Here is a 14,153-nt window from a genome sequence, read left to right on the forward strand (position 1 = left end):
TAATGTCTAAAATTTTATTAAACTGCAGACTACTTGACATTACAACAGCAGCATTAGAAATCGATAACGATTCGCGCTCTGTCACGTTAGAAATATCACGGCGTGGACCACAAGGTACCAAAACAGTGAACGCGATAAGTCTAAATACATAAACAGTCATTCAGAAGGCCACGAATAAAATTTGATTCGTAGGTACGTAATTGATTGTACACGATACGCCAATACACAGATCGTCACTTGATCATTCTAGATTCGCAAGAATCTCTTATTCCCTAACGGAGCGTTTACCGGCAGATTTATCTCAAATGAGAGACGATACAGCGCGCGCGCGCCTCTCGCGCTCGTATATTCCTGATTGAAAACATTTCTAATCGACCGATCCTGGAATCTGATTGGCTCGAAAAATCGCTGTCGTGCCTTAAGATGTTCCATCCCTTCGTTGCAAAGCGATCGACACTTGCGACGTGTTTCAACGGAGTTGAAGAGAGGAACGATATAACAATATAATATTATACAATAAATATTAATTGACGCCGTTAAACATTGGATCACTGTTCTTTGGGTGATTATGTCCCTATTCAACAATTTACAAGGGACTTTGTAACATAGAGCGTGCACATCCAACAAATATAATATTCTCACTATTAATTTATATATGTGAAATATATACGGTCGCATTTTTTCAATCTGTAACAAGATGGCCGTGTCCGATGCGAGCGGCTAATGTATGTGGCCGAACTGTGACCATCGTCATATAAAACGACGGCCGTGACTTGTCAGAGAGCACCCTGGGTGCGCTCGGGGGAGCTCGCTGTCGCGCTGCCAACGCTAGTGAAGCCAATAGCGGAATAGTGATAGCGAACTCCGTGAACAACAGTGACGCAATGTCTGGTATTTGACATCTGCCATGCCTGCCAGCACCAAAAATAAAAGTTAGAAACTTGTCAATTCATCTGTACTTTATTTAAAAATGATTGATGAAACATTATTAAGAGGGAGGAATATAAAATACAAAGCTCACAAACTTAAACATTGAACTTAATTCGACTATTAATATAACTACAATTTTCCGTCTCGTGCTCTGAGAACTTTAGTTTTGCATTATACAGAATTCAATGTAATACAATGTAATGCGACGTATCCATTACACTTTGACAAATTCAAAGACAAGCTAACCAAAGGAAACCTAAATTCCGTACAACTATGATGCTAACAGCTGCTGACGGCGTTCACGGAACTTACAAACACTAACGCTATCATCACACTACCTCGGAAGGAAAACCGTTATGCAGTTATGATGTGTAACGTTATCATTTATAGTGACGTCATGATGAGCTAGCTAGCGCTACCATCTAGTTCCGCGAACAACTAGTGTTAAATAGCGCCAGTGAACTCTAAACTGTACTGCAAGCATCCTCTAGGAAGAGATCGGTATAATCGGTTACGTTTTCTATTGGTCGCCGGCCATTTGTTTCAAGACCGGAAACAGAGGGAGAGAGTAGATAAAGACAGGCAGACAGAGATAGTCCGATGCTACAAGCGTACGCTAGGAATCACTGATGCCTTCCCACGTGAATTTGGGCACGTGTCAACACATGTATACAGTTTGCACATACATACACGGAAAATGTATATGTGTTTTACACGTGCCTAAATTCATATGAGGAGGCATCAGTGATTCCTGGTGTACGTACATATTTCCTTTTAAAGAAAGAAGAAGAACGCTTTGAAGCATTTGCAGCACGGGTCAACGCTTCCGCATTTGAAACAAATGACGTTCCTAGAGGATCCCTGTTATACTGAAAGACCTACCGCCCTCTTGAAAAAGGTAGAGTGAAACAAATGGTTCCCATTCCCTTTCTAGTAATTCTAATTGGTCAACGATTTTTTCCCTATGTCACGATTTCTATCTCACTTATTAAGATGAGATAAAAATCGGTTTCTATCTCACTTATTGACTAATTAGAATTAATGACTCCGTGATGTTCGGATGCGCTTATTATTTTCATTCTTTGACTCTATCTCACGGACGACGATGGCTCGCTTGTCTGCGAAATTTTCTCGTTTTCTTATTTGTATTGTTACTTGACAAGGACCTGAAGTAAAGTCGAAATGTTGCAACGAATTAAATAAAATTTGCCAGTTGGGTTGGCAATGAGCTCACTTTTTTAATTTTTAACCACCACTGGCGACTATAAGTGGCATTTTTCTTTCGTCAATTATAATTACTCTACTATCAGAAAGAGATAGAAATGAGAACCATTTGTCTGCCTCTGCCTGTCCATCTTCTTCAAGAGGGCAGTAGGTCTTCCAGTATAGTATAGACTCACTGAATTAGCTTTGACAATGAGCTCTCCAAACGTGCCCAACTGCCATCAGTACTACACACCTATAAGAGGTAATTACGATACCTCACATGATATACAACGATGTTAATAAATATATTAAACCCTCATCACTGAATTCATTATGAAGTTATCATACAATATCATCGTAAACTCAAACGGAGTTTGTCGGACGACACGTTCTACGTAATTCCGACGTGACACTGTAATGCCACGTACAAAATTTTGGGCAAACTGAACCCCGGTGCCTCAGTCGTTCTTATTGAGGATCTCGGCCGTCTGCTTATCCTCGAGTGACATATCGGCATCATCCCATCCCCATATAATTTTATCTTGCGTGTGATGATGTTCGCTATTACGATCATCCGTTCGCTCATATAACGAACCGTCGCCTGTTCGGGCCGCGCGCTTCTTTATCAGGTTGTGATTCACGGTCCTCAGATCGTACGCCCAGCCGAGCCAGGCGAAGAAGTCGATGAAGCCGCAGGTTAAGTTTGTGCGATAGTTGCCCAATTCGGCGGCCTTGTAATCCCATGGGAAGACATGGTGGTAATTGTGCCAGCCCTCGCCGAAAGCTGGGATACCGACGGTTAGGCTGTCGGTGGGGCTAATGGTGCTGCGACAAAGATACGAACACGTTTCTCTTATCAATTTCCGTTTCCGCAGATTTACGACTCGAAATAGGGTAAACGGCAAAGATCTTGGATGGCACTCACTTGTCGTATGGTTTCATGCCCCAAATGTGGGCCGCGGAATTTACCAACCAAGTTATGTTCAGCTGCAATGTGTATTTGAAAACGGCGGCGTACCACGCGTACATGGGTTTCTCGTTCCAATAGTGGATCGGTATGTACGTAGGGAGCACAAAGCAGAAAATAGGCACCAAGAGAATGTAGAGCCTGTAACACAAACGTAGAGATTAATCTTGGTGAAATCGGACGATAATCGTTCTTTAAGAAAGAAACGCGCGATATCATTTGTGAAACTTGGCCAACTAATAAAAAATGACGTCGAGCTACTCAAACGATGACAAATTATCGTACCTGCGTTGCCAGACGACGACGGGATCACGCTCGAGATCGCTCATATCGATCATGGCTCCTTTGCTAATAACATCCGGATGCTTGCGGAGCAACAGCCAGCCTATGTGCGAGAAGAAGAAACCTCTGTTTGCATTATGCGGATCCGCATCCGTATCCGTGTATTTATGGTGCACTCTGTGATCTCTTACCCACTCGTAAATGTGATTCTAAAAAAAAACATGCACATTAAATGATAATTGTATTTACACTTTCTTTCGGAAGTTTCTCTGTGGAGTATATTTTTTTTTATAAACAAACGAATCTCTTCTTATCTTTTTAGAGTAATATTTTTTAAAACACGCCTACGCCCCTTTATGAAAAATTAACGAAATAATTATACTAGAAAATTACTGTATATCAATAATTGAATTATTAGAAATTACTGATGTACAGTAATTTTCTAGTAATTATTTCGTTGCTTTTCCGTAGGAGCGACACTTCAAATTACTTATGAGATAATAACTACAAATTTATAATAATGATTGCTGTCTTTTTTAAAGCACATGAATAAGTTTGTATAACTGCATTGCCGAGAGACTTACTTGAAAAGCTGTGGTCTGTAGAAGCATAAGAATGACTCTCATCGGCCATTTCGCTTTATAAGCTCGATGAGCCCACAATCTGTGGGCACCTGCTGTAACACCGAAACCCGCTAACAATACGACTATTACACCTGAAAGAATCAATAAATGTGTCAACGTACTTAACATCATGAAATCTTTTGTGAATGAGACACATGCAATTATTATTTTATAAAAATCTACTGGTTTAAATTATTGATATCTACTCTTTATATTATTCCTTTCTGGAAATCATTAGTTGCAATTAATAAAACTAGGCTCGGGTTTTAAGTCTTAAGTCTTAAAAGATACATAAATGTAACGTACTCCAAAGAATCGTGTAAAATTTGGCAGCCGTTATTAAAATATACAATCCATAAACTGCACCGAGATGAAGGTAGGCGAAAACTATCACGTTTCTCCAGACGATCTTCCACTTGTACTTGGGCTGCGAGTTTTGTATCTTTTGGGTTGACAATTGTTGCGTCACAATTTTTTCTGCCACCGATTTGTTTTGTGACACATTCTGCTGAGAAGCTTCGAGGAATAACGTGGCTGAATTACCAAATAAATTTGGCGCCATATTGCTGAAATATCTAGAACAAGTATTTATAATTCGAAAATAGAAGGCTGTGATATTTCATAACATTTTTAAGTGCAACATATATCGAAAGAGAGAAAGAAAAAGAGAAGAGAAAAATCATAAGAATGCGGTAACGATTTGATAGATTTTCTTCGGTAGCACAAGTCAATTCAGCAAAGCAATACTAAAAACTATTCTATATTCTGTAGTTTTCAAGAACTGATCCAAATTCTTAGAAATTAAAATAAATTCTTTATATTAAAAGAAATAGAAAATTAAAATTTTATAGAACTTATAAATCCAAAATTTGTAGCATAAAATTTGTAAAATTATTAAGAATTGTAAACATATAAGAAAGAATATATACATATCTTTGTTGTGATATATATATATATTTTTGTATTTTTATACTTAATATTAAATTTTTTTAAACCACTATTTCTAACATTGTTTAAGTCACCGATAATGCTCAGCTAGAAATGATTATTCAAATTAATGTTCAATAACAATTAGCAGAGACAACAGAAAAGTTAATGATATTACAATAACATTTCACTTTTGTCTGTTCTTCGTCATTTTACGCAAAAAGAATCGATGAAATACCCGCGTCAGCATTAACCGAAGATTCACGATTCTTTGATGACACTCGTCGTACATTATGTCGTACGTTCACGCAACGATCTCGTTATATGGCTTTCCAGAACATTACGTGCGGTTAATATGTGCGGCACACGTGTGGAAAGTGTGCGTGAAAAAAGGGAATTCTCTAAACGTGCCGCGCTTTCAACACACCGAACGAGTGTCCGTGGTCTACCTCGCGGAGAATGATATTTTCTGAGTTGTGTACGAAGCAGAGTGCCGTCTTCGCACGAGCACGCTGATGTCGACCACATTAACAGCCCTTTGCGACAAAGTGGTACGCGATTCTTGCATCAGAGCAGCCTCGTAATCGCCGGTGATATTACATTAGCGCGCAATCATGTTGCGGTTCAGCGAGAAGTTAATTTTTATCTTATTCCATTTATCTTTATAAAAGCGTCGTGACCAATCATCGAAATCGCAATAATCTCTTATCTCTAACATTATTCGTGCGTTGAAATGTTTTTGAAAAAAAATACGTACAAGTTTTTACATCGTTGATATAAAGCCAGTAATTTTTATAAAAAGTTTTAAATACAATTTTAATTATAGTGCAAGTAAGATTCCTAGTAGCAAAAACGAAAGAATGGAAGCTTTAAATTATTGGCAACACGCAATAGACCGAGTTCTTGGAGGTGTTTCAGTGAATTGGTCTAAAATAGAGGCTCAGAACTAAATACGCATTCGTATTTCTCCTCCTTTACGGCTAATTAGTTAAAAGTAGTCGTCCCTCCTTTATACGTTCTATGATTGATGACGACGTGAAGATGACGCGATTATGTAGGTGCCCCACTTCTAAATATTCCTTTCTTCCAACCGTCCGCATTCTCTCGATGTAATTTAACGGAATCTGATTCACGGTTTTGCTACTCAAGAACCACCATGTATCTTCCTAGATTATCGATGAACACCGCGTCGATGAAGACCAACGTTTATGTATCCGACATGTACCTAATATATAAATTCATTAATAGTGTATTATTATTTTAAATTATTAACACTCTCCTGGCTAAGATAAAATGTTTTCAAGCGGATCGAAAGTGTATTATGGATCATTTATCGAGAAACGACACTTGCAAAACGATTTAAAGAAGAAATTGGTCTCCGCTGTTTTCTCCGATTTACAAATCTGTTGTACACCTAACTCTCTTTTTATGTGGATACGTTTTGCGTAAGAAGTCGCGTTATTTATAAACAAAATGAATGTATACGCCATCTACTTTCGATTACCGGATAGCTTATAAATAATATAAATAATATTATATCATCATCTTAAAATATGGCAAATAATTTACATTTTTCAGTGCAAACCTCGCGTCAAAAAACGTATTATTTAATGCTAATAACGAAAGAAAAGAAAGTTAATATCATGGATATTAAATGATTAAGAAAAGAGAACAGTAACTTTAATAAATATCTCCTTAATAAACACCTTTTTCTCTCTCTTTCTCTCTCTTTCTGTTTACAATAATTGATAATATGCTGGCAATCTGAGGGAAATATATTAATATTTTACCTGTTGTGTTACTTTTAATCTTCAGAATCGGAAATTAGAAGTAAAAGCTCAAATATCATTGCGTTGAAAGTGTTCATGTTAAATGATTATCTGTGACGAACATGTTTGCACAACGTTAACTGTCAGTCAGCGTAGATGTTCGCAGAACAGAAATGCAACAGAGTTTGAGCGAATGCTTGACTTACGCTAATATTAACTCTTTACCTAGAGTAACCAGGTTGACGTGCCATTTTCAAAGTAGCTTACGCTCTTCTTCTTTAAGCGTATGTCATAAATTCTTACTTAACTGTTCAATTTACAACGTTAAGAGATAGCATAGTTAGAGGGGGCTTTCAAACTTTAGAGAAGAAGCTATCAAAGAGAAAGCTATATAATTAATATTAACATTAGCGTTACTCCAGGCCTTAATATAAACGAGATATCTAAGATTAGATTGAAAGAAATTTATCAATTGCACATGAAGATCATTCACGTTTCAGAGTCACTTATAATTTTTTATTAAAATCGCTCTATAAATCGCGAAAGTATTTGAAACGGAATTTTATAATCATATATGCTGTATAGCATAGAAAATATTTGAAGAATCCGCATACAGATTCATATGAGAAACATGCCAGAATACATCAGGTCATAAATTTGAAATTCTATCGTGAATTACGCATCGATATTATGAATTGACTGGAAAGGGTTTTAAAGATTATAGAAGATTAAAGCTTAACCTTGAGAACTGAAATTATGCAAGCTGTTTGAAGTGTATATGTAACTACTGTAATTATTATTAATTTTATCTTCGAGTTAGTCGTGAATAAATAAAAAAGCGTTTGCTTCTTGCATCGTTAATTAATATCCACAATTTTGCTATTCGACGTCATCGGCAAGTTTCGTTTTCCTCGTTTTCCTCTAATCAAAAGAGAAAAGATGCACGTGACTAAAGGTTAATTGCGGACTCACTATAAGTCAGTGGTACAGCTATCTCCTCGTTTTCTGCAACTGCATTGCTGCCATGCAAGTGAAGAACGGGTGTGAATAATCCTTGTGAAAGCGCTGTCGAAAACGTATACCTTCCTATCTGACAATCAGTGAGATTTGAAATTTCACGATAATGAGATGGTTCATAGCAAGCCTTGAAGCAGCTTTGAAGGACTGAGATTACGATTCATGTCTCTTTAATTTCTAAAAATGTTACTACAAATTAAAAATATATTTTCAAACAGAAAACCTCGTGTCGTTTTATTTTTCGCACGCATGAAAGTATAAGTCAATACGATTGCGTAATTGAATAAAGAAGTGAATAAATAAAATCACACAATTTAGTATGATTAAATCGTTAATCAGGTAACTGCAAATGCACTAAAACGCAGACATACGTGCCATAAAACAGCGTTATGTGTTTTAACAAGAGTTTTTTTGTACACTTAATTTTGTTTGTTTAAAACTACCAAGTGTTGACAAGTCGACTATCACTTAAAAAAATGTCTTACTAACGCAGGTAGAATTTTAGGTGTCGTAATAAAAATTTATCGCTTTTTTCTCTATCTGCTAGAAAATTGTTTGTAGCCTCCAGAGTTTATAGCAGCAACATTCAATCGTTACTTTCTGGAAAGTTTAAGTGTCATTGCTAAATTAATCGCTACATTGTAGATAAAAATGAGATTCGGTACTACAGCTGGAACAATCTTCTTAAATAATATAACTGTTAATTATAATTATTAAGCCGTGAAAAAGATTCTGAAATAACGTATCGTAAACAAATTCGGGATTTGAGATTATCAAAGGACCAACAGCATTTGCGCGGTCGTGTGCAAACGGCTGCAATCACGGTCACCCATCCAAATTTCAACCACGGTCAACGGGCTAGCAGTGTTTCTCTGGCTCTAGCGCTTCCTTCTCGCTTATGTTTGTATACAAGACATCTTTATAATGTTTAAGAATTATTACACGGCATAGACATGACGTATCATATTTCTGAAACATTATAAAGATTTAAGAAGCGTCCAAAGCCTTATTTTACAACCGAGTGCTATTATTTGTACTTAATAAATTTTTGTTAGAATTTTTGTTATCTACGCGTCAGAAATGTTTTTTTCAGTTACGCATAATGTATAAAATATTTAGTTTTTATTAATAATATTTTGATTAAATTTTTATACAACATATGTTTATATAATATTAAAAAACAAATAGAAATAACCACTTATTTATGAATATTTATCATGTTACGTCTGGAGTGCTACACGTTTCTGCTTGTGCGTATGATGCATCATTGTTTTAACTGCATGATTCGATCTTTTGGCTCTAGCATCGCTGATACAAAAAGGAGATAAATTTAAAATAGCAGGATATATTTAATGCATTATACAAATTGTATTAGATATGAATCATATCGATTGTTAGGATGAATCATATCTTACTAACAGTTTACATGTAAAATTCGCAACCTAGAAAATTGTTGCTGCAGTTGTAAAGTCTTTTTTATGAGTGTATTTGCATGACAAGTCTCATCAAAGAAAATCACTCAAAGTGCGAACAGGCAAGAAGAAAAACTTAATTTTATCATATATACATTCGCTTATTAGAGCAGTATTGGCTGTATGTAATTTTTATAGTTGGATTTTATGTTTAACTTAATTATAATTAAGTGAATAAATTTTAGAGTTGGGCTCTCTCTATTTTTATATGTATGTAGATCTACAGTCATAGATATAGATTATTAAAATTTTAAATTCAACGTAATGTTAACTTAATAATAGTACACGACGTTCATAAACTTAATGCGTAGACTCAAACGTTAAATTGAAGCTACTTCTACAATGAATAGGCTTCACAGTGCGCCGAAGGATGCACTTAAGCGTGCGTTTCTCTTCCGGAACGTAGGCACGGCATGGAGAAGTGTCATCCTAGTAAAAGTGCTTACGGCGCTTCAAAACGGTACATGATGTCGGACAGAATACGTTCACGGCGGAGAAAGGGGACGATGGTAGAGGGAAGATTGAGAAACGAGAAAGAACATAAATAACGTTATGCTTGAGCAGGAACAGGTTCTCCGGAAAGCAGGTCAATGGCGTCTTTAAGGTCATTGCCAATCGCGGGTCGAAATTCCTAGACTTTTTATAACGGATTTCAGGCGATGCAAGTTATCCGGAATCGTGTAGCGTCTCACGTTTTCGACTGGTGGGACAAGTTTCGTTGAATGAGCTGATTGATAAAGGGATTATACAAAAAGCCGATCGCGTGACGTGTGATTTTTAGACCGCAAGAAGTGGAAGAAAAATTTACAAACCGGAGCATGCGTAGGTACTCATCATGGAAATTCTCGGAATAAATTCCGATCGTAATTATCTCATTTTCCCTAGAATACACGATAGAAATCTAGAAAAGAAGTAAACAAAATCGGAATCCATTATATTTCGAACATTTCTTTAATACGTGCCTAGTTGCCTGTTTGAATAAAAACGAGAAATATAGTAATACTGCGAGTAAATAATTTCTTTTACAGAAAGGAAGATACTGGAAACAAAAACAATAATTGATTTATATAAATTATTCACAAATTCACTGAAATTGAAAACTCGAAGTCCAGGGACGATTCTTTAATTGCAGGTCAATGTTATCATTAAAGATGAAGTATTATAGATCTTCGGATTAGTGAATTGGCCGAAGGTGAATTGGATGCTCGTCGATGATCGAGAAGAAGCATCGGATGTTAAAGAGGAACACTGACCCACTAATCCTATAGCACGTGACGTTTTCTCTCGAGATTCAACGCACGCTGCTACACGTAGTATCTGGCAAATAATGTACGACTTTCTTTTGAGGCGAAACGTACGTACCTTCAGGCTGTGGATATCGCATTGCGCGCATCCATATTCAACAGTTATTGCAATTTATCAATTCGTGCAACAATTCACAAGAATATTTTTGCCAAGGCGGGAGTATCCCAGGAGTAACACATATTTTATTTCCCTTAGAAAGACTTTTGTACTCCTTTGTGTCCTTCGTCATACACAACATTACGAGACTACTAATTGCGAAAAGTAACGCGCGTGAAAGCTGCAGAATGGAGTCAGTACAATGAGTTGCATCTTGACTATGTATCGTTGGTTAGGTTTTATTTATAAGTTTGTCTGAAATAAATTATCACTAATGAATCATAATTTTTCTTGACATCGTAGACTACAGAAACTGAAATCACTTTCGAAAATTAATTAGCTCGAGTAATAAATCTTTACTTCTTCTTCGAAGCGGATATAATAGGGAAGTTTAGTATAATGATTACTATAATTATTTTTTACTACAATTTGTGATGCTTTCATTTCGTGACAACACGGTGCGGCATTACCTTTCCGTTTCTATATTTCCATTTCCCCATAATTTTACTTTTAGTCGCACGAATTGCACACAGCTGAAACTCGAGCAAGTGTTGCGACATAATTGTGTTACAGCAAAATTGCTCTCACCCCTTAGCACGTAAACCGCTCTGCACTTTGATCCCAAACTAGTCTATCTCGTTGCATTTCGTCTTGAAATGGAATTATCTTATGCGCGTCATACGCAAAACACATGTTTTTTGCTACAAAGTTAGCCGATAGTTTTGCAAACCCATTGCACTTTTTCATCCATCTATTTAATTATCTTATGTTAAGGCGTACAAAGTACGAGTTTCTTTAAGATATTGCTTAGCATTAATATTTATATAAATCTACATGTGTCGTATAAATAAAACTTAGTTATCGTGTTAATGGTTTTTACTTTTCTTAGTAATCCACCGATGTTGAACGTTCGATTTGTCCGTGAATTGACTAGTGCTCGAGAAAAAATGTTACCTCCATTTAAAGCGAAACATTTACGATAATAACTACGTAACCTGCGTTATGTTTATTACGAATTATCATGAGATTCTATTCAATTCCACTCTAATAAGTAAGCCGTTCAAGAAAGTGTGTCATATGGGAAGTTCGGCGTGACAGATGGGAAGATGTATCAGCGGAAAAAGAAATTCGACACAACGTGCGTGATTCGCGGTGTTTAGGCACAAATAACAACAATTTAAATCACTAAAGCAATTGAGGGTAGACTACAATTTTCAGACTGGTTTGACGTTGAAATTTCTTTCGCAATTTAGTGAACCAATTAATTAATACGCATCTATGTAACAAAAATGTTGAAACCGGTTGATATTTGGTTTGCCAATATTGGACAAAAATGTTGAGAATTATTAAATCAATTTACAGCAATGTTGAAGATACAGAGTTTGTTTAATTAAAATTTTCAACGAACTAAGTTTCGGGTAAGAAGATAGCAACATTACATTCTTCATTTAATTAATTAAAGAGGCTGCATCTTTTATTTAATCTTTACCTTTTAATTAAAAATGCAAATTTTACATTTATGAAATTATTCTATTCACAAAACTGTTATGGAAGTTTTTAACAGAAAAAAAGAAGTTCACATTTTGTACATTTACACAAATGCAGACCGAATACTTAAAATTGCAGCACACCGGTAAGTAATAATAAGAAATTTATATATATTAAAATTTATTGTGATTTGCATCTATAAGAAGTAAAAAAAGCATAAAGCAAATTATCATAAAATTTATACTCTATTGTATTTGCACATATTTATAATATTAATAATATTAATTACTGTATTCATAGTACAATAATATACTAAATCTACTGTGACACTACATGTATGACCGTAATTGTTTTCTACCTCTTTGTTAAACTCTTTCTTAAACTAAACATAAACATCTATGGTGTGCAAATATTATCCTAGAAAAAGGAGTGTTAGGGTACAGAGCGATTCGATCATTCGAATTAACATTTCGCGCTGCGCAGATTTCAAAGAAAAGAGTTTTAGCATAAAAGTGTTCTCAGTCGCAATAAATTTGCCGACAAGTGTGCAGAATTAATAACTGCCCAATACCATTGCTTTTTAATTTCAATGATATTGTAGTTACGTTTCAATGTGCTGTAATTGTTAAGTGACAATTGAAGAAATCGAAAAATATGACGAATTGGTGACTTACGACTTGAGCGACGATATAAGTGGGTGGTATTGCAGCTGTCTTCGCGAGATGAGCTTAACAGGGAACACAAAGATAGGTAACGGTGACTCTTCTGTATGGATGGTCCGACTCGGTGGCGAGTTCACTATGAAATACCAAGATGCTGGAGCGTATGTCCTACTTATCACCTTTGTGCCGTCCCGCGAAAATGAAGACCGTCAACGAAACCCCCCCCGCTTGTCGCGTCGAGTGTCCTGAAAAGCATAGCTTGCTGGAGCAAGTAACGGAAGTGGCAGGTTGCAAAAACCGATAGTTGTGCGATTCGCTTTCTCGAAATCGATTACTTCTATTGGTAAAATGCGCACTTATTCTCATGCTCTCATTTCGCGATTTCGACGTTACGTCGCACTTTAACAAACGCTTTGTTACTTCAGTTCTCCATGCAAATCATATGTACCTGACCCTGCACCCTATACAATAGCATGTAATATATGTGAAATATGATTAACTGTTTTTTCCCATCAGTTTATACCCGTATAATAAGGGAAACTCGATCTATAATTAAAACCCTTGACATCGATTTCGTTTATTTAGCGATGTTATATTTAAAGTTCTAACTTCTAATCAGCTTAAAAAAACTCGACTCGATTCTAAAATGTACTTACTATATGTACAGCAATATGTAATTACTATTGCTTATGAACAAACGTATTTTATTACAAATAATATAATTTTCATAGCAAACTTCAAATGCTTTTTGTATTTATTTCCAATAATTTCCTCCTAATTTATAAGTTCAAATTAAAAAACTGACGAGAATATTTTGAGTTTACAATATTATATATTTTGACTCTTTAAACTTTTATTATAATGCATCTTTGGTACTACAAACAAAGGTCTTCAATGCACTGCATTTGATAAGAATACAATTTTCCTACAATGTACGGTTATTAAAAGTAATTGTTTGATAATTAAATCACGCCTGGGACGATAATGTCCTTACTACATTTCGTATTACTTTAAATTATAACTGTATATAGCTGGGTAATGCTTTTGAATTGTTTTGTCTTCAAAAGAACTTATTATTAGTAGAGTTTGCTTATTGTCACCAGTAATGATTAAAAATTGAGACGGGAAATTTATAGTCAACCCAACTGGCTAGTTATTTAATTAGTTTATTACACATTTCCTAACGTTTCGATCCTATTCTTTTAGGTCCTCTTCGAGTGATACTAAGTCAGTCATCGTCGTCGAATAAGACAGAAGTTATAGAATATAAGAAGAGGTATAATTTTATGATGTCATATACGTTTAAGAAAAAGTATAGTAAGTTTTAAACCCACGTGAAACCTCGCTTTGCATTAATAAGTATATGTGTGGAGGCAGTATGTTCCGCTCCCTCCCCCCTCTCCCCCTAC

At 35.7% G+C, this 14,153-nt stretch overlaps 1 protein-coding gene across 5 annotated transcripts in view; it reads right to left on the reverse strand.

The window, feature by feature from the left end:
- Nucleotides 1–1,685: 1,685 nt before the first annotated feature.
- LOC105568096 (acyl-CoA Delta(11) desaturase-like) overlaps nucleotides 1,686–14,153 on the reverse strand; it is a 19,502-nt gene continuing 7,034 nt past the window's right edge. For 2 of the 5 annotated variants that reach the window (XM_012023488.1, XM_012023487.1), the window contains exons 2-7: nucleotides 12,757–12,989; nucleotides 4,315–4,583; nucleotides 3,970–4,100; nucleotides 3,389–3,594; nucleotides 3,062–3,244; nucleotides 1,815–2,961 (exon numbers count right to left, since the gene is read on the reverse strand). In XM_012023488.1, coding sequence (XP_011878878.1) covers nucleotides 2,595–2,961; nucleotides 3,062–3,244; nucleotides 3,389–3,594; nucleotides 3,970–4,100; nucleotides 4,315–4,570 — 1,143 coding nt within the window. In that variant the 5' untranslated portion in view covers nucleotides 4,571–4,583; nucleotides 12,757–12,989 and the 3' untranslated portion in view covers nucleotides 1,815–2,594. The other 3 variants (XR_001009415.1, XM_012023490.1, XM_012023489.1) reach the window with 3 other exon arrangements.

The sequence above is a fragment of the Vollenhovia emeryi genome, unplaced genomic scaffold (genome assembly GCF_000949405.1).
Source record: "Vollenhovia emeryi isolate VEMERY1.0 unplaced genomic scaffold, V.emery_V1.0 DF939131.1, whole genome shotgun sequence".
Lineage (NCBI taxonomy): Eukaryota > Metazoa > Arthropoda > Insecta > Hymenoptera > Formicidae > Vollenhovia > Vollenhovia emeryi.